At 46.5% G+C, this 21,342-nt stretch overlaps 1 protein-coding gene across 1 annotated transcript in view; it reads right to left on the reverse strand.

Annotated features, from left to right (window-relative positions):
- Positions 1–6,047: 6,047 nt before the first annotated feature.
- The window catches only part of Cdcp1 (CUB domain containing protein 1), a 37,591-nt gene continuing 22,296 nt past the window's right edge, over positions 6,048–21,342 (reverse strand). Inside the window, exons 3-9 of the mRNA XM_021173068.2 lie at positions 20,183–20,545; positions 18,589–18,957; positions 17,355–17,576; positions 15,253–15,633; positions 13,090–13,455; positions 11,156–11,240; positions 6,048–9,153 (exon numbers count right to left, since the gene is read on the reverse strand). Of these exons, the coding sequence (XP_021028727.1) occupies positions 8,730–9,153; positions 11,156–11,240; positions 13,090–13,455; positions 15,253–15,633; positions 17,355–17,576; positions 18,589–18,957; positions 20,183–20,545 (2,210 nt within the window). The 3' untranslated portion in view covers positions 6,048–8,729. The remainder of the gene's footprint in view (positions 9,154–11,155; positions 11,241–13,089; positions 13,456–15,252; positions 15,634–17,354; positions 17,577–18,588; positions 18,958–20,182; positions 20,546–21,342) is intronic.

Consider the following 21,342-nt stretch of genomic DNA (forward strand, 5'->3'; position numbering starts at 1 on the left):
ACAAATGTTTAACATTCCTTCTGATTTTAGATGCTTATGTTTTGGTTTTGTTTGGTTTTTCAAGAGAGGATTTCTCTGTGTATTCTGGCTGTCCTGGAAGCTCTGTAGACCAGGCAGGCCTCAAACTCACCGAGATCCACCTGCACCTGCCTCTCAAATGCTGGGATTAAAGGTGTTTGCCACCACCACCCACCCACTTATGGTTTTTCTAACCATGTAAAACGAAGGGCAATGGTTAGCTAATAGCAAATTGTGTGTCTTGTTTCCTTTTTTTATTATTTTTAAAAATTATGTGTGTATGTGTCTATCTTTGCCTAGTTATATGCATGTGGCCCCAGGAGCTGTGGAGGAGCGAGGAGAGGGCAACAGGTTCCCTGAAGTTCAGGGCAATTGTGAGCCACCTAACCAGGTACTTCAAAACCAAGCTCTGGTCCTCTGCAAGTGCTCATAACCACTGAGCCATCTCTCTGCCCCTTTGTCGGTGTTGTTGTTGTTGTTATTGTCATTGTTGCCGCTGTTGTTTTAACCGGGGGTTGAATACAGAGCTTGGTGCACGCAAGGCAGGTGCTTTACCGCTGAGCTGTGAGCTATGTCCTGAGCCATGCTTATTCTTTGACTTTGTGATCTTCCTGCCTCAGCTTCCACATGAGTAGCTGGGATTAAAGGCCTGTACCAAAGGTCCTGGCTACTTAGTATGTTTGTTATTGCTTATTTGCTTTCTCTTTGTTCCGGATTGGCCTGGTGTGTTCTACATAGCCCAAGCTGGCTTTGAAGTTATAATGATCCTTTCTCCTCAGCCTCCCAAGTGCTGGGCTTATGGGTGTGAGCCACCACACCCTGTATTTGCTGATTTTTATTTTTTCTGTCATCTGCATAGTCTCTTTTTTTTTTGCCAATTTTTGGCTTGGATTATGATATTTGTTTATTTATTATGTGAACCAGGGACTTCCTGTGTAACTTGAGCTGGCCTGGAACTCACAATCTTTTTTGCATCAGCATCTAGAATGCCAGGATTACGGGTGTGGCCCAGGCTTTTCTATGGTGCTGAGGTCAGCCCTCCTGTATCTATCTCTCTCCCACTGCAGTTTCTCCATCCCTGCCTCACTGTTCTTGGCTTTTAGTAACTTTCAGTAACGCAGCCCTGTTTCCTAGGGAACGGGATGTCACACAGGTTTATTTGATTATCATTCCTCAGAGAGATTTCCCCAACTCTCTCGAATCCCAGCTTTTGCTTTATAGCACTTACATAATGCATTACCTATCAATTGGCTTTCTTGTTACTGCTTCTTCCAATTTTCAACCCCACTGGAAGCCTAAAGCAAGGTTACTGCTTTATCCCCCAGGGCCTAGTTAGCACTCAGTAAATAATTCATTGCCTGACAGGATGAAGGAATGAATAACCGTAAGCCAAAACAACAAATTTACTTCTTGGTCATACGCTCATTGTGTCTTTTGAGTGACACCTCTGGGGAAGCCAAGTTTGCTCAGGAACAAAGGTTATGAATCAGAACCTTAAAATGGGGAAAAAAGATGGCAGCCGTGAACAGCCCTAAGAAACCAGTGCAGGCAGCTGAACACTAGACAGCTTCTTCCTAGAACAAGAGCTTCTTGTCATTCATATAAGGCTTAGAGGAGGGAAATCATTTGTCCCCCTCTCCTAAAATTGAGTCTTATATAACTTAGGCTGGACTTGAGCTCCTTCCATAGCCTCCCAAGTCTTGGGACTATAGGCATTTACACCTTTACCTGGCTTCCTCGTAAGCTTTTAAATATTGGCATAGCCACAGCACTTACCCCCAAGGTATCTGGGTACCTTACAGCTCAGTAAAGTTAAGACAAAATTAACCATCTAAGCAATTTAGCAATTGTCTTCAAATGAACATCCAATCAGGGCCCAAACAAGAAGCCGGACGTGTCACTGATGCCTTTCACAGCCCATTCTTTGATGTTTGGAGTAGAAATGAATTCCCACTCCTTTAACAGCTTTAATAATTGCTTTAAACTCAGTAGTAACTTTATTTATATTAAGCCACGTGAACAAAACAAGGGCAGCAGGTCAGCTCTTGGTTTCATGACCTCGTTTCTAAGGCACCTATCCACTCTAAAGCTCTAAGAACTGAGGCCTCCAGGAGGACTGAGCTACGGGGTTGAGACTGGCAGGAGTGACGTGTGCTGTAGAGGAAGCCACCATCACCACCAAGCAGCAGAGTTGGTGGCTCCCACCAGCCTCACACTTTCTGGTTGTAAGGATTTGTCCTGTGATTACCCCTCCCGCTCTCCAGCTTTGTAAGTTCCAGAGAAAAGCCAAACCTAAATGATTAGGACGTTAACCGATAAACTTTTTAAATAACTAACAAAAGCCAGCATTTCTGGCAATTCACTGGAATCATCTAAATGTGTGGTGCATTTCCTAGTCTAGCTCTGCCTCAGCTAACATGAACAATCACATCGCTAAGAGGTTGACTATGTAGAAAAATACTAAGAAGTCAGGGTTCATTAGAATGTTCCAGCCACAAGCCAGGGAAAACCGCTGGCAAAGGTCTGGGTAATATGGTCTGCCCGCCAGTCACTCCCATGATTCTGTCTGACCATCATGTGGATGATATCCACCTGTCCCTGTCCCCACCCCCCTAGTTCTGTCAGTGCTTAATGTTGAATATCCTGGATTTCCTGCCCATCAACACTTGTCTTGAGGGTATTGTCTTTCAATCGGTAAGCAGATAGATGTATGTGGGTCTGACAGTTTTGGACAACATTCTTTAGATTTCCTTATACTGTATGGAAGGAAGGAGATTGGACGGAGAGAGAGAAAGAAGATAAATCCAACTGTTTTTACTCCCCTGAGCAGCAGGTGGTTCTAAGAACTTACTCAGTTCAGAGTTTGTTGAATTTTTATGTGCTCAGGGCTGAGTACGAGGTGAAATGAATGTTTGTGAATATACTTTGCAAACCAAAAGTATTAAACCTATCCTACAATCAAACAGTTGGTCTGGTTGAGAGAGACTTATTCTCGAACCCATTCTTTTCCCTAAACACCAACTGCTTGGTTGCCTGCTCCCCAACACAGCTCTGCCTGAGCTGATCTGTAGGCTATGGAACAGCAGGATCTTCTAGTGTTTCCTGGATAACACCCTTTACCCATCTCCACCTCAAGGACTGTCTCACTCAATGTTTCAATCAAGGCTGGCACTCCTCACTCTCCCCTCCCTTCTCAGCCACCATGAGACCAAACACACATACAAACACACACAGAGACACACACGCACACCACTCCTGGGACTTCACAGTTGATATACACATACACACATATAACACACACATACACACATATATAACACACACACACACCACATACATACACATACATCTGGGACTTCACAGTTGACATACACACACACTCCTAGGACTTCAAAGTTCACACACACACACACACACACACACACACTCCTGGGACTTCATAGTTGACACACACAAACACACACACACATACACACATCCTCTGCTGGGACTTCACAGTTGCGTCTCATCAATACTGAGGTCCTTCGAGCCAAATATGAGGTTGGCTTGGGATAACTAAACATACTTGTCTTAATCTGTTTTGTTGCTTTTAACAGAAAGGCTGACACTGGTTATTTTGTAAAGAAGGGTTTGTTTGACTTGCGGCTCTGGAGGCTGGGGAGCCCCAGGGCATAGCATTAGCATTTCCTTAGCTTCAGGGGTATGTATAGGTGTGTGCGTGCATATGCCCATGTATGTATGTGTGGAGGAGTTCTGGTGGCTTTCCTCAGATGCCCCTATCTTTTGAGACAGGGTCCTCCACTGGTCTGGAGGGGTCCATCTGTCTCCACCTTCCCAGTGCTGGCATTATAGGCCTGTGCCACCGTGCTCAGCTTAAAAAAAATGTCTTTTGGTAAATGCTAGCTTGGGGACTGGGAAGATGGCTCAGTTGGCAGAAGGCTGGCTGTGCATTTTAAGGATCTGAGTTTGTATCCCTAGCGCCTGAGGAGAAGCTGTGCTCAGGCTGGAGAGATGGCTCAGTAGGTTAAAGCACTTACTGCTCTTGCAGAGGACCCCAGTTCAGTTTTCAGCATTCACATGACTGCTGACCACCATCTGTAAACTCAGATACATAAATACTCACACACATATAATTAAAAATCTTAAAAAAAAAAAAGAGATAAGCAGGTATATGTGGCTATAATCCCAGCCCTGGAGAGACCGGAGTGTAAAAGTAACTTCTATTCACCTTATGTAATTGTCATCTCCAAGGCTTATTGACTCTGCTAACTGAGGTCTTGTCCTAAAAGCTTCTAGCCTTTGTACAGTCTTATCTAGGCCTAGAATGTTCTTAACCTCTGAGAATAAGCTCACCCTTTCGAGTTCTTTCTGAGCTCTGACTGGCTCAACCATTCTGGCTCAAACACCTCTTCAAGCTGACTGATTAGATCTAGCTTCTCTCTCTCTAGGCATCTCCTGAATTGCTCTGTTTGCCCTCATACTAACTCTGCCAATATGTTCTAATCTTCTGGCTCCTTCTCATCCTCTGACTCATTCTGTCTTTACCTGTGTCTAGCTTGTTTTCTCTTCATCCTACTGCCTCTGTACAATTGTCCTGGTAAAACTGCCTCTCAATTGTCTGCCACTCAATTAGACATCACTTTCAAACATGGGTGCTTCCTTTACCCCTGAGGTAACTAACTTTACCTTCATTGTTTGGGATTAAAGGTGCGCATTAAGGGCATGTCTGCATTCCAGCCAGAGGGATCTGGTGTACGTTAGGGCTGAGTCACACTACAACTAGAAAAGTTTTTCTTCAGTAAATAACACAATCTCAGGGTTCACACTATGATCAAATACCCTGCAACACTGCAGGATCCCTGAGGCTTACTGCCCAGTTAGTTGAGCCAGATTGGAAGTCCCACATTTAGTGAGTGACCCTGATGTTAACAACCAGGCATCTCCAATGTCTGCCCTGGGGACCCAGTGACATCAGGATGCATCATCACTAGCTGCCAAAATGTGACACATTTCCTGTCACCATGAATGAGTTGCATACCTCCCCTGTGCGTGTGCTCCATCCCTTTATAAAATCGCAGTCTCTCATCTCCCCTCCATCCTCACTCAGAGGCAGCCTCTGTATACCCCCTCCCCAAAAATACCTTCCACTTGAGATCTGCCCCATGGTGGGACTTTATGACATCCATCACTTAGATCACAACACCTGCCTTAAAAAAATAATGTGGGCTGCCGTGGGTGGAACTACAGCCCCAGCCTGATTCACTGCTGCTGCCGTAGGCCTCAAAGTGGATGGCAGAATGTAAAACTTCTGCTATGTATCCCAGGCTAGCCTTGAACTCACAATTCTCTCTCAGTCTCTGTACTGGCTAGTTTTGTGTCAACTTGACACAGCTGGAGTTATCACAGAGAAAGGAGCTTCAGTTGAGGAAATGCCTCCATGAGATCCAACTGTAAGGCATTTTCTCAATTAGTGATCAAGGGGAAAGGCCCCTTGTGGGTGGGACCATCTCTGGGCTGGTAGTCTTGGTTCTATAAGAGAGCAGGCTGAGCAAGCAGGGGAAGCAAGCCAGTAAAGAACATCCCTCCATGCCCTCTGCATCAGCTCCTGCTTCCTGACCTGCTTGAGTTCCAGTCCTGACCTCCTTGGTGATGAGCAGCAATGTGGAAGTGTAATCCGAATAAACCCTTTTCTCCCCAACTTGCTTCTTGGTCGTGATGTTTGTGCAGGAATAGAAACCCTGACTAAGACAGTCTCCTAGTGTGGGATTACATGTATATACTACCATGCCTGGATAGGTCTCATTTTATTTCAAGCAAAAATAATTGCTTCCCATTGGGCATGGCATCAGATGAAGAGATGGCAGCATAAAAGACTGGTTTCCTGTGCAGTAAGCCCTTGGTGAACATCGGACAGGGCAGCTTGTTGGCCAATGTGGGGCCTGTGAAAAGAAACGGCTTTTGAACGAGGGGCCTCTACGGAAACAGCACAGACAGTAGCATTAAACAAATGGACATGCATTTGTCTTGTATATTTGTTTATTTATAAAAGTAAATGAATACGATGTTATCTGTCATTAAATAAATAATTTTCATATATGCTTTGCAGATCCACAGACTGGTTCTCCAACCTGTACTGAGGTTACAGCTGTTGGACTTTGGCTTGTCGCCATGGAAGAGTCAACCTCTTCCTTCCGTACACAGCTACAGGCACAGCCAATAGATGCAAGGTTAGCAGAACCAAGGTAGAAGGGTACTGGGCTGACACACAGTAAGAACCAACACGTGAGACTGACGGTCTCCTCAAGGGGCATTTGAAGGGAGAAGGCATCGGGGAGGAAGCATACAGGGCCCCTGCTCAGCATGGTGATTCCAGGTGAAGCAAGGAGCCACAGCTGTCCCTGACCCTACCCTCACAGAGGGCCATCAGCACCTTGGGTAGCTGGGTAGGAAACAACCTTCTCTCCTGGAAAGGAGTTAGAGGAAAGTTTTCGGAAAGAAAAGAAAACATCCCCCAGGGTATGATTAAAAAGTGAACCCTCTCCTTCTTGGAGATGGCTCAAGATGGGCAAGAGCTCTGTCTGAGGCTGCGTGGGCAAGATGTAGCATCCAAGGTCAGTTCCCTGAGAATCATGAACCACACGTATTTCCTGGAGAAGGTTTAACAGAGTCCAGAACTACTGTGGCTTTCCCTCTACATCATGGTAGGAGGAACTTTCGCGGTCTCCTTACTCTGTTAAGTGTTGGAAGCGCCTCCTTTACCTTTCATAAAATTCAGTGTCAATCTAAGCCACAAGCACACAGCCACAGAGTAGAGGCAAGCAAGGCAGGATGGGTTACCTTGGATGTCCTATCTGAGGGCCAGAGCTACCCGTGACTCACTTTAGCTGGGCATCTCTGGTCAAGGATATGCATCCAGCACGAACAAGTCCTCTGAGCTGGGTTGTTAGGGAAAAAAAAATTAACTTAAAAAATATATAGGCTAAACCAAACACTTTATAGACTGGGTGATTTTGTATGATCTCCTTTGAGTACCAGCAGCAGGAGGATGGGAGAGGCAGAACAATGTTCTCTTACCCTCAGAGATGCTCACACCTTCCAGCCAGTGGATGCTGTGCCTAAAACACAGTAAAGGGACTTTTCCTGAGTGATTAAGTTAAGGCTGTTGATATGTGAACTACACTGGATCTGCAAATGAAAGTAGCAAGTAGTTCAATCAGTGACCAGCCATACCAAGACAGACTTGCTCAGCCATGGATGCTTCTAGATGCTGGGAAGGGCAAGGAAATCCTGAGAGCTTTGGAAGCACAGCTGAAAGAACACCCTGATTTTAGTTCAGTCAAGCTAGTTTGGGAATTCTGATCTCCAGAACTGTATTGATGCAGTTTTCAATCCACCAAAGGATGTGCTGCAGTGATGGCATGAAATTGATACAGATGGCCACTGTCTGGTATGTGTGTGTATTACAGTATTTCTTTTTTCCTTCTTGTTTTTTTTTTATTTTTATTTTTTTGTTTTGTTTTGTTTTGTTTTATCAAGAAAGGGTTTCTCTGTGTAGCTGGATTTCTGTGTGTAGCCCTGGCTGTCCTAGAACTCACTATATAGTCCAGATTGGCCTCAAACTCACCGGGATATGCCTGACTCTGTCTCCCAAGTTCTGGAATTAAAGGCATGTACCAACACTGCCTATATTTATATATTTTTAAAGGATCAAGTTATTCTCAAACTTTCTGTTTACATGTCAAAGTATTGCTGCAGGTGGGAGAGCCACATACCACACAGGGCAGCTCAAGGAACTTTCTCTTATTTCTAGGAGTAGGGGACAAGGAGATCTGTGATAAATTCTGCAGTGGGGCAGCTACAGGCAGTCAAGGAGGATTGGGAAGCCCCTTATTGAGTAAGAGATACATACATGCAGATACTCTTCTGGCTGGGTTCTCACCTTCCCCGCAGGTGTACATTTATCTAGAGGTCTGCAAAAACCAAAGCACAGCTGTCCAAACCAGTTAGCGCGAGCCGTTACCACAGGGGTCAAAAGAGCTGTGCGTGTTCTCAAGAGGACCTTACACAGACCAGGGGGCCTTCAACTCACTGCATACTTGATGGTGACTTGAAATTCTGATCTTCCCGAGACTACAGGTGTGCACCATCCTGCCTGCTTTTATGCAGGAGGGAGCCCAGAGCTTTGTGCATGTTAGGCAAGCATTCTACCAACTTGGCTACACCCTCAGCTCCATACCCAACTTTTTAAAAACATACAGGACTGCCAAATAAATACTACTACTACTACTACAACTAATTTAAAAAAAAAGCACATTGCCATTTTCATTCATAGGACTCCAGTGAGAGCAGAGACCTCAAGTGGAGCTCCTGGGAATCATCCAGGTCTCTGCTTGTCATCGGGAATCCAGGACTCCAGGGCTCATTGTAGTCTTGTCTGGGTGGATCGTGTCTCTCTTCTGTCCCTGTGGCCAGCCTCAACACAACCCGAGTTCAGGAAGGCCTGAGCTTTAGGATGGCATCCCCATCAGAAAGTCATGATTTGCCCATCACTGGAAGCAGTCCACCAGAAGATCAAGATTTGATGGCACCTTGCAAAAGCTACTCTTCTTTCTAGCCGATTGTGCTTCCCTCTGACCTCTTGATGGGACAGTTCTTCATGTCTCAATGTCTGGTGCCATGCATCTCAGCAAAGTCTTTGGAATGGGGCCAAGTTACTCTTCAGTCTCCACTGGTCCCTGGGTATGGAGTAAGGGGATGCCAGTCTCCCTGACACCAACCTCCCCCTTGTTGGGATGCGAGAAAGTGTAGGGTTCACTCTCAGACTCAGGAGGGCTACTAGGAGCCAGCTCATCTGCAGTGAACTTTGCAGTTGGGGTCCTGGAAAATAGAGGGGGTGGGGTGGGAGGGCAGTCTCCCATGGGGCCCTGGAAGGGCCGGTAGGTGTCCACCTCTGGTTGGATGAAGGATCCACCCGAGTCCTGCAGCAAGTGCCCATACACCATGGTGTCTTCGATGACAGCATACACATGGGAGTCATTGTCTTTTCGCCCTTTTGGGAACTTTTGGGTCTGGGGCATCTGGGTATTGACATTGCCATTATAGATACCCACAGCAGGACCCTTATCCACCTTCTTCCTGTTTGTAGAGAGTGGCACAACAGAATGAGGAAACAGATAAGTGACACATGGGAGTCCTTGGGGTTCTAAGCCTAGCTCATCTTGTCCTTGCTGTTAGCATTTGAAAATGAAACTATTCTAGGGGCTATCCTTAAACACATAGTTCTTGTCTCAGGTTTCCAAGGTGGAAACTGAAGGATCTTAAGTGGAAGAGGTGGTTTAAGTGAATTTGTTTTGCTTCTGATAGACTTCAGGGAAACCAACAATGAAGATACCTGGTAATTTCTTCCCCCTTTTCTTCCCAGTAATAGGAATGAACAAGCCTTTCTAAACCACATCAGCTCAGCATGCCCAGGCCAACCTTCTAGAACATTCAGTACTAACCTGTACTAATAGTGCTGCCTCTCTTTCACAGAGCAAAGCTGATTAACTAATTCCAGACAGTTAATGTCCATGACTCAGGAGGAGAGAAGGGTACAAGCTAGCTAATTTTCTGCTAGAGTTGAGGACAGAACAGCTCATCATTAGCTGAGTGGCTCTGTCCCATCCCATCAACAGCAGCCACCAGGGAAAAAAAGCTAAAGCGAAGACAAAATCCAGGATTCAGTGAAGCCATTAGCTTTGGGTGTGTGGTGTTTTCTGGTACTCAGATGTGGACAATTGTTGGCATGTCTGCCATGGGCACACAGCTTCGCCTTGCGTGAACAAAGCACAGGGACTTGGACAATAGCTAACTCAAAAGGAGGCCGTCAGTCCAATTAACATAATGGGCTGTAGAATGAAAGGCTGGCAGTTCACTAATCCCAGACTCGGCTTTTGTGAGGTAAAAATCCATCTGGCCTTCAGCAGACATCCCTCCCTCAGGTCCTCACAGTGCCTGGCTTTTTCCCTCTACTGATGGAATGTGGGAAAGATTGTGGCAAGAGCTCCTGGTTTGTCCCCAGTACATTACGTGGTCCTAGTACCAAGGAGACTCTCAATAAACACCTATAGCAGAAACAAGTTCAGCATCAGTATTTCCCCTTGTCCTTAAAGAACCTGCCCTGCTCCACGCACACACAACTTTGGAACAGGGGCTTCACGCAAGCATGTCAGCCAGCAGCCTTATGTAGTTGGAGACCACGGAGAGACTGCCTGTGCTGGTAAGTCTCAGGTTAATTTGGATCAGTTTGGAGAATGAGGCATGACATCTAAACTCTTCCTCTCAACCAAATCCAAATGTTCAAGGGGCTCAGTGTTAAAAGCATGTGTCCCAGCTAGTAGGACATGCTGTGTCCCCCGTGCACACTTCACAGGAAAAGTCTTCTTGGACCAGGAAGAAGCCAGGCATTCCTCAACAGCTGGACGGTTTAAGATAGTCCCATTGCAGGGCTGGTGAGATGGCTTAATGGGTAAGAACACTGACTGCTCTTCCGAAGTTTGTGAGTTCAAATCCCAGCAACCACATGGTGGCTCATAACCATCTGTAATGAAATCAGACGCTGTGCAAGCATGAGGACCCAGGTCAGATAGATGCTCAGCGTCCCTGTAAAAAGCTAGGTTTGGTGGCACATGTCTGTAATCCCAGCGTGGGGAGCTGGGAGAGAGGCGTACTGTGGGAGCTCACAGCTGAGCAAGCCTGCTGAGGAAACTGAGTTTGATCCGAGGACTCACATGGTGGAAAGAGAGATCCAATCCTCACAGATTGTCCTCTTACCATGGGCTGTGGCATGTATCCATGAGTGTGTGTGTGCACGCGCTCACGTGTGCTCGAGCACGTGTGTGTTCCCCAGGTGTGCCTCTCCACCCTGTGAAATTGTAATGTAGCCTTGGTAAGAATATTTAACATTGATCTTTGTGGGGAACTGGGAAGCAAAAAACCCCAACATCATTGATACAAATAAGCTAGATGTGGAGACATGCCTGTAATCCTAGCACTCATCCATCCATCTATTCATCCACCCATCCATCCATCCACCTATTGAGTATGATCCAAGGGAGGCATCAAATCAGCTAAAGACAGCTGGAGAGACTCCACTTACTTCTTTTTCACAAAGCAGATGATGAGTACCAGGGCAAACAGTAGCAGAGCTCCACCTCCTGCTGCACCAATGATGACAGCCAAATCTGTGAGCAGAGACAGGAAGGCAAAGGAAGAGACGAGAGAGTTAGCATAAGGAAGAACTGGATACGTTCACAGTCCCCAGCTTCTTCCCTTCTGATACAAAACTCTGAAGGTGACTGGGTCAGGTCTGAGTCTCATCTTTAAAGGAACTGTCAGCTGGTACTTTTCCAGGAGAGGAAGTCAGACAGTTTATTACAAGTTTGATTCTGTAGAGGCCACCCATGTTAATCATGCAGAGTCTCCCTGGGTATAAAACTCAATTGAGCTAAGAGGGAAAGCCAAGGCTCCAGGTTCATGTCTCCAGTGGAACTATTTCCTTTGAGCTGTTTGGTACATGCATATTAACCACTGTGTTGTCTGAATTTCTGACTCATAGTTACGAGCAAACAAAAGGGTTACTATCTAAGTCAGTGATTCTCAAGCCTCCTAATGCTGTGACCTTTAACATAGTTCCTCATATTGTTGTGACCCCCCCCACCATAATTATTTTGTTGCTACTTCATAACTAATTTTGCTACCATTATGATTTATAGTATAAATATCTGATACACAGGATATCTGATAGGCTACCCTTGCAGGAGTTGTGACCCTCAGGTTGAGAACCACTGGTCTAAACCAATACAATTTGAAATAGTTTGTATGTAGCACTTAGATACATGAAACAGATAGGGGTGGGACGCTACTCCTGGCTTCCACTGGGTGTGTTCCCTGGTCACCAGGCTGTCGTAGAGAAGGAAAAGCAGAGGGGAGAGCAGACTCAAACATCAGAAGGAGTGAAGGACCAGGTGAAGGACCATTTCATCTGGGTTGGCTTGTCTTTTTCCCCATACCGCACAATGGGAAAAGAGCACAGATCTGAGAGGGAACACCACACCAGACTCACAAAGAAACGAAGGGTGAGATTCAGAGGACATAGAAATAAGTGACAGAAAAAGAGAACAGGAGAGGAAGAAGGTCCAAGTAGTAACTTCAGAGCTGGGGGTTCTTAGTGGTTCGTTCTCTCTCTCTCTCTCTCTCTCTCTCTCTCTCTCTCTCTCTCTCTCTCTTTCTCTCTTTCTCTCTCTCTCTCTCTCTCTCCCTCCCCTCCCTCCCATTCCCTCTCCCCCTCTCTCTCCAGGTCCTCATATATATTTTTTAAAGATTTATTTATTTTATGTATATGAGTATACCATTGTCTCTTCAGACACACCAGAAGAGGGCATCAGACCCCATTACAGATGGTTGTGAGCCACCATGTGGTTGCTGGGAATTGAACCCAGGACCTCTGTCTGGAAGAGCAGACAGTGCTCCTAACTGCAGGACCATCTCTCCAGCCCCAGGTTCTCATATTTTAATCCTCGTTACTGTCTCCCTATGATCTTTCATTCCTCACTCTACAGATGAAGATCACAGGAGTGAAGAGAACTCCTATATAGATCATGGAGTTAAAGAGTGAAGAACTGTAGCAGAAGGATCCACGTGAGCCAAGAGAATGTGGCAGAAGATGTGTTCTGCTTGTTCCTTCTATGCTTCCTTTGGTGTCTTGTGCATTTCTCAGCACAAGACAGAGAGTTAAATAAGCGCTACTGTCTCAGGTCATTGGGCTGGGACCTTTGTCAGGATATAGATAGTCAAGATCAGCAAAGTCTTGTAATCAACCTGTACAGCCTGCAGATGAATAATACATGGACCCAATAAGCTTAGCTCAGAACAGACTTGCCCAGACAATGTGCGAACAGTAAATGTTGTACAATAGCTGATGTGTGGATAGCTATGACTCAATCTGTTTCCTGACTTGCCTCGAAAGCTTGTTCCGTGCCCCTCAATTTTTTCTTTCCTTCACCACCTCCAGGAGACCCTGAAAGTTCTTACCCACAGTCCTCGGGGTAAGAGTCACCCAGAAGAGCAAATCTAGCTGCTTGCCATTCATGGGGCTGCAATTGGAGATGTTAACCCAGAAGCTGTGATGGTGGAAACTTGGCTTAGGCAGGACTTCCTCCTCCAAGCTGAAGATCTCCTCTGCCCGGGACTGCTGCTCCTGGATGATCATGAATGCACGCCCTGACTGGCAGGCCAAGCCAGAACGCTCTTTGAAGATGGTCAGACAAGCCACTTGGTTGCTAGGCACACTGATATTCCAAGACACTGAGGAGAGGGCAGGCAGGCCACGGTCCCAGTTGGGTGATCTTAGGTAGACCTTGTTTTTTGTGTCTGGGGTCACCGTGAAGATGCCTTCCTCTGCAGGAAAGGGAAGAGATCCAGACAAATGCTATATCACTCAATAGAATGGAGAGAAAAGGGAGTGTAAGGGATACTGAATAGATTACACCAGTGCCATCCAAGATAACTTTCTGCTATGATGGACATGTTCTATATTATGATTGTTCAGTAGGTAGTCAATATTCATGTGCACCTATTGAGCACTTCTTGTGTGCCCACTGTGCCAAGTAGTATAGTCAGCATCTACACTATCCCCTAAAGGCTGTAGAGTACAGGTCCAGTCACCAGTTCATAGTACTACTGGGAGGTGATAGGACCTATAAGGGGAGAGAGGTCAAATAGAAGGAAGTTAGGTCACCGGGGAATACCCTTAAAGGGACTATTGGGACCCTGTTCTTTACTCTCTTTTTTGCTTTCTGATGACCATGAGGTGAGCAGCTGCTCCCATTACACATCCCTACTATGATATATTGCTCCAACATAGACCCCAACGGTGGCTCGATCTACCAAGCATGGCATTCAGTCTGAATCTGTGAGCCAAAGAAAACTTTTCCTGCATATAAGTTATCTCACCAATGGAAAGCCAATGCAACAGAAGTGCATATTTTTCATTCATTCAACACTGATTTTGGTTTACATGATTGCATGTGGTTACTGTATTGGTTAGTGAAGGATACCACTCTCTATTAGACTATGTGTCCAGGCTCATTTCAAACAAACATCAGAACAGTTTGCCAAATGAGGGTTCTCAGAAATATTCCCAAAGCGGCAATCTCCCTACCCCACTCTACTGTGGGAGTGGGATATATCTATGTCTGCCCCAGAGAGAGCAACAACAACAACAATAGCAAAGCTGCAGGTTTGGGCAGATGTCTAGCATCGAAATGTTGAAAGGGCTTTCAACATATCTGCAGGTCTGCTATATGCTCCAGATGAGAACTAACATTCTGCTCTGGGGAGAATAACCCTGATTTTCAAAGCTTCCCAAAGGGGATTCCCTTGTAATCATGAAGATGGCAATCAGGTCAACCTGGATTGACCTTAATCTATCACAAAGATTTATTTCTTTCCCACCCTGCCACTGAAAAATCAGCCTCAAATAAAGGTCGCAGCCAACTTCAAAATGATCTCTAATGAAACACCACCATCCCTGACCTCTACTGTAACAGCACCATCCTTGAGCAACATGCAATGGTGATTTGACTTTTGCAATCAGCTGTATTCAGGTGACCCCAGAGAGCCATTTAGACTTCATTCTCTACCTCAGAGCACTGTGGACCTTGATCTTGCCTCTGCCTTGCAGAACAGGACCCTTGCATCTGCTATTTCTTCCCTAGTAACCACCCCCTCCCCTGCTGTGCTCTCCATGGTATACTGAACTGTCAAAGCAGGGCTGGGGAATAGTTTGTCATTTCTCATTTTACCCATGTCAGCTTTTCCAAAAAGACTAGAACCTGACTTGTCTTCCTGTCTACCAGCCACACCTCTCACTGTCAGAAACATTTTTCAAATTTATAAGAACTGGAAATTTCCATGGGAGTTTGATGAAATTGTCAGGATTAGGACCCAATGTCCTGCACTTCTGATGAGGAGCAAACTCAGACAACGATCCTTTCTCTCTAAATTATGACTTTTTTCATTATGGTGGACTGTACTTGTAAACTGTGAGTCAAAAAACCCTTCCTTAAGATGTTCCTCCTATGTATTTGGTCACACAACAGGAAAGTAACTAATGCAGGTTTATACAAGATGCAATGATTGTCTAACAAGAATGGCTTAGAGGGTTTAATGGTGGATGGGCAAGGGAACACTTACCTTTGAAATACGGTATATAGGACACTATCAGGCCTTGCTTGGAGACTTCTTGTTGAAAGCTGGGAGCATAGGCTCTGAGTGTCACCGAGCTATTTTGCTTCACCTGGATCTTCTCGATGGAGCCTCCTGAGCAGAAGGAACCAAAGTACAGGTCCTGGCCAGGGGTGGTGCTGGTCACGTGGTACCCAAAGCTGGTGTTACAAGGCCTCTCTCGCGTATGCTGCTGCAGCTTCTGGCCTGGCACCAGCATGAGGCTGAGCCTGTCCTTGGGCACCAGTAGCTTCCAGGAGAAGTCATGCAGCTGTACAGGCAGCTGGAGGATATAGTCAGGCACCTGCAGTTCGAAGGACTGCCTATAGCAGTAGCGGTGGTCCAGGCAGCCTAGAAGAGAAAGTTGGTGATACCCATGTGCAAGGGAGCTTGGGGGGATGGGTGGAGTACACCCTCCAAGTAGGTTGGCCAAAGGACAGAGTGGGGGCTGCCTGCTTTCCTTTCCATTCACGGCTTTTCATCAGCTTTCCTGTCTACTCTCAGGACAGAAGAACTCTTCTCCTTCGTGTCTTCCTTCGTCTGGGATGCTAAGACACAAGTCTCTACCCCAACATGTCCCCACATTTCTGTGTCATGTTAGAGATGTGAGTGACATCATGACCTTCTCTACTTGCACCGTACCCCACCACTTCTTAATTGGATGGCTTCACACTACTTCAGCTCCAGGACCCTCAGCTTCCTGTCAGAGATCATGGAGTCTCAGCACAAGGTGACTGAGTTTTCTTTTCTTCTTTGAGATAAGGTCTCTTTAGGTCACCCTGGTTGTCCCGAATCTCTCTATGTAGATCAGGCTGGCCTTGAACTCACATCTACCTACCTTTGCCTCCTTAGAGCTGGGATTAAAAGCATGCACTTGTAGACCTGGTTCAGATTTTTTGTTTGTTTTGTTTTGTTTTTAAAAGACAGGATCTCATATAGTTAGGCTGGCCTGAAACTCTATGTAGCTAGAAATGACCTTGAACTTCTGATTCTCCTGTGTTCACTTCTTAAGTACTAAGATTTCAGGAGTACATGCATGGTTCATGCATTGCTGGGGAGAGCCCAGGGTGTTGTGAAAGCTAGGAAATCACTATGCCAACTTAACCTCATGTCCAGTCTTGAGTATGAGTTTGCCTGCATTGTTAAGACTCTCACAAGCCACAGAAGGAGCCAGGCTAATCCATTTCGTTTGTTTTGTCAGGGTTTCAGTTTTTTCCAGGCTGGGCTTGAACTTACATGGCCAAATCAGAACCTAATGCATGCTATGGAAGCATTCTACCAACCAAATTACATCTCCATCTCCCAGGAGTCTAAGTTCTTGACAGACAAGGAGTCAGGAATTAGGCAAGTGGAGACAGGGATGGTGCAGCTGAGCAAAGGAAGAAAAGACTTCCCCAGGGGAGGCTGGCAGGTTGGGCAGAGACAAGCAGGGATACAGAGGAGCTGCTGCAGGGATACAGAGCTGCTGCAGGGATACAGAAGAGCTGCTGCAGGGACACAGAGCTGCTGCAGGGACACAGAGCTGCTGCAGGGATACAGAGGAGCTGCTGCAGGGATACAGAGGAGGTGCTGCAGGGACACAGAGCTGCTGCAGGGATACAGAGGAGCTGCTGCAGGGACACAGAGGAGCTGCTGCAGGGACACAGAGCTGCTTCAGGAATACAGAGCTGCTATGACCTTCTGAGGGATGAATGCTCAGCAGATAACTGCCCTAACTAGGTGTGCTAACACTTGCAGACTCTCTCTCTTGATCCTGTTCACCTGCCCTTGGTGGTCATTTCAGACTACACCTTTCACAACCCACCTACTGAGCTCCACTAAGGGCAGGATGGCTCAGTGGGTGAAGGCACATGCCACTAAACTGGGCAACCTGAGTTTGGTCCCTGGAATCTACATGGCAGAAGGAGAAAACTGATTCCCATAAGTTATCCTCTGACCCCTTGCACGTGTGTGTATGTGTGTGTGCATGCGTGTGCGTGCGTGTGCGCACAGCTGAGGCAAGGGATGGGGAGAACTTATGCAGTCTGGGCTTCTGGGTAATGATATAGACAGGGTTTTTGGTAAGGGCATACTTAGGGTTTTCTCCACATTCACCCACAGGCGTGTCAAGTCATCGCACAGGAAGGAAATCTTGTGTATGGAGCCAGCTGTCAGGGTGACATTGGTACTACAAGTCCGAGACTCTAGACACACGAAGCACCCAGGAACAAACCTGCGGCCATGTTTGACTGGCCGTGGCTCTATGGTGAGCGACATGGTTCGCTCACGACTCAGGTCCACCGTGTAGGTTTTATCTGAAACCACAAAGAGACAAGGTGTGAGTCATGGACAGGCAGCTACCATGTGAAGTGCCCCAAGTGACAAGTCACCTGTTGTAGAATGAGCATATTCAGACATGTGCACATACACACACACCCTACCACCCCCCACACACCATACACATACCACATACACACACCATACACACACACACCACCACCACCACAGCCCCCCCACCACACATACACATACATACATGCATACATACATACATACATACATACCACACACACTTTCTCAGAACTTCCTATGCCATTTTCTTCTCCTGTGAAGCTCTGAGTTTGCTCTACTGTTGTTGAACTATAAGACTCAAGACAGAGTCAAGGCTGATTCCACACTCCTCTGAATTGTCTGGTTTCATTAGAGTTAGCTAAGACTATGTAATGTTTGGTATGTTTAGCACAGGGTTTAGAATGAGTGTGTCTAAGGTGATGGTGTGGTGATGGGTATGGTGGTGGTGGTGAGGGTAGTGTTTGCTGAGAATTATGATAGTTACTAATCCACTGTTATGGATGATGGTGACTGGCATTCTGGTTCCCACTGCAGGGTCAAGGCAAGAGAGGTCTTTCAAGGCAACTTTTCAATGTCCTCACTGAAAACAGACTAGCTGGGGCTAGAAAGATGGCTGAGTAGTAAGGGCACTTGTTCTAAAAGAGAATCTGAATTCAGTCCTCAGCCCCCACTTTAGATGGCTCAGAACTGTTATAATGGCACCTTCACATACACAGTGTACACACACACACACACACACACACACACACACACACACACACCCTGAATGATGCAGAACTGCTTGCTTTAGCTTTTGTGCTAAAGCCAAAGCGCCTGCTTAGTGTCTCCCTGTGAGACTGTCTCCACGGGTAACACTTCCTGAAACTCCTGCAGCGTCCAGAGTCCACATGTCCTGGCTGCTATATATGCAGAAGAGGCAGCCACCTCTCCTAAGCAACACGAGGTACAGGAGGAGAGAGGGCATAGATCACTCACTGCTTTCATCCTGTGGACGTTGGACCAGGACCTGGAACTGCAGCCGAAGGATACCTGGGCTCTGGGCATCCTGGTCACAGCCTTGCAGGGAGAGGTTGAAGTTCCCAGCCATGTTTCCTGGCTGCTTGTCTTCCAGCCTGAACACCTCTGGGTTGGTGGTGGAGCCTGGGATATAGTATTCAACGCGTTCCTCCTTCCTCTCACAGTTGGAGACATTGAAGTTGAGGAAGGAGACACTGGCCCTTAGGTGTGCGGGGACAACAAATTGCCAGGTCATAAGCTCATCTTCAGGGAAGCCTCCTGGGTAGTTGGCTGACATCAGGGTTGCTGAGCCTTCACCCTCAAATACTGACTCGATGATGCACAGGCCTGTTGAGACAGATCCAAAACAGAAAGAAAGGAGATGCTGATACCTGTCCTGACTGTCCATGGCTGAGGGCAGGGGTACTGGGGAAATGCAGGCCTCAAGAGCAGGACTGTACATAATATTTATACTGAGGGTGGTGATTAGGAACAAAGAGCCATTAGCAGTGTGTGAGCAAATGTTTAATAACTGACTGGGTAGGGGGAAGCCCGTTTGCTTGGTGTACTCTCATCTCCTTGGGGGTTAACATAGTCCCCAGGGCTTAGTTAAAGCTGCCAACAGATCTGAATGTGGAATTGAGCAGTATCTGACACACGAACATATAGACACGCATGCATACACAGCACTGAGAGCATTAAAAGCCATACAGAATCAGGAGGAAGTGAAAAGCTTTGGGTATCACCTTTGCTTCTAAGATGATTTATTCGGCTAAAGTTTCTACAATGTTACTTTTTGTTATGCTGAGCTGTTGTACACTGATCCTTCAAGACTGATTTTCCTGAGGCAGCATGAGTTAGGAAAACCAGCACAACAGCTGACTCACTGACATGTGCGCAGAGAAGACAGACGGCAGGGTGATGAAGTCTGAGCTCTGTGAAAGTGAGGCTGTACAACCAAACCCATATCTCTGCTTTCCCCCTACTCCTCCCCACCCCCTCCCACCCCCCGCCACCCAAGAGGTTTCTCTGTGTAACAGCCCTGGTGGTCCTGGAACTCTGGAACTCTCTTTGTAGACCAGGGTGTCCTCAAACTCACAGAGGTTCGACTGCCTCTGCTTCCTGCATGCTGGGATCAAAGCTGCCACAGCCTGTTCCCCCATCACTTTGTGAAACAAACATTGTGTGTTAAAGGACAAAGAAGCTGGGCCTGACAGTACACATTTGTAATACCAGCACTGGAGAGATGGAGGCAGGAAGATCAGAAGTTTAAGGTCAGTCTTGGTTACATAGTGAACTACAGTCAGCCTGGGCAACATGAGACTCTGTATTAAAAAATAAGTACCTATTAGGCATTAGTGTCACACACTTTAATCCTAGCACTCAGGAGGCAGATAAAGGTGGATTTTAAGACCAGCTTGGTCTATAGAGTGTGTTTCAGGACAGCCAGAGGTACACAAACAATCAAGCAAGCAACAAACAAACAAATTGCTGATACTGCATGTTGAATACCCTGGGACATTCTGCATACATCCATCTGATCACGCAGAGGGGACAGGAGGTGCATACTCACGTTTGATAGATGATCGATTTGCAATACTGAAGCCTGAGACGTTCCTGCGGTGGAACCAGGGCAGGTGTAAGGCCATTTTCACACCCTCTTGCATCTTGATTCGGGACACGGTGCCATTACTGCAGAAGGTCCCAATTCTGACCTCAGTGGCATCTATATGGCCACTGATGGAGTGAGTCACCCCGTCTGCACAGCTCTCGCCTGGTCCAATCTGCCTCAGTCGAGGGGTTGCGAACTGCAGCTCCAAGCCAATGCTCTTATGAGCTCTAACATCCCAGATGAAGGTTCTGTTGAGGATGGGTAGCTCTGATGTGGATGGCTGAAGATGAACCTCCCCAAAAGGACATGGGCCTGACATGCAGTCTGTAACATAGACACAAAAACAAGTTTTTGATCAAGGATACTGCAAGGCTCATTCTGCTCTTCCTCTTCAGCCCCTAAAGTAGGCTCTTTGGGATTGTGCCCAGGTGCTGTAACCACCCCTGACTGCTGGCCTTTAGTGCCTTGGCTGGGGAGTTATTTTGGATGAGAGAAGCCTAAGGCTTGGCCATGTTCTCATTCTGGGCTGCAGGACTGAGAAGGTCTGGCTCCATTGCCTCATGTGGTACAACCTGGGACTGACAGTATTATCACTGCAGTCCTGGAAAATTCTAGGTCTCACCCAGGAGAGGCTGGGCTTTAGCAGAAACGATTATCCCATGCTCAATCTCCTCTGCCCCCTCTTTCACTTCCCTCTGGCTGGGCTGCTGCTTGGGAGGTGGGGGCATTACCTTGTGGTAGTTAATCTAAACTGTCAACCTGACAGAGTCTGGTATCATCATAGAAACAAATTTCTGGGCACATCTATAAGAGATTTTCTAGATTAGATTAGTTAAGAGGGGGAAGACCCACCTTGACCGTGGGATGGGGTCTTGAACTGAATACAAAGCAGAAAATGAGCTGAGCACCAGCATTCATCTTTCTCTGCTTCTTGACTAGAGATACAGTATAAGTAGATGCCTCCTGCTCCTGGTGTTTCTTCACTATGATGGACAGGATTCCTTGGAACTCTGATCCAAGTAAAACCCTTCCCTCTTTATGTTGCCTTTGTAGAGGATTTTGTCATAGCAATGAGATAAGTAATAATATGGACACACACACATACACACACACACACACAC

The sequence above is a fragment of the Mus caroli genome, unplaced genomic scaffold, assembly GCF_978045245.1.
Source record: "Mus caroli unplaced genomic scaffold, Mus_caroli_1 scaffold_11, whole genome shotgun sequence".
Lineage (NCBI taxonomy): Eukaryota > Metazoa > Chordata > Mammalia > Rodentia > Muridae > Mus > Mus caroli.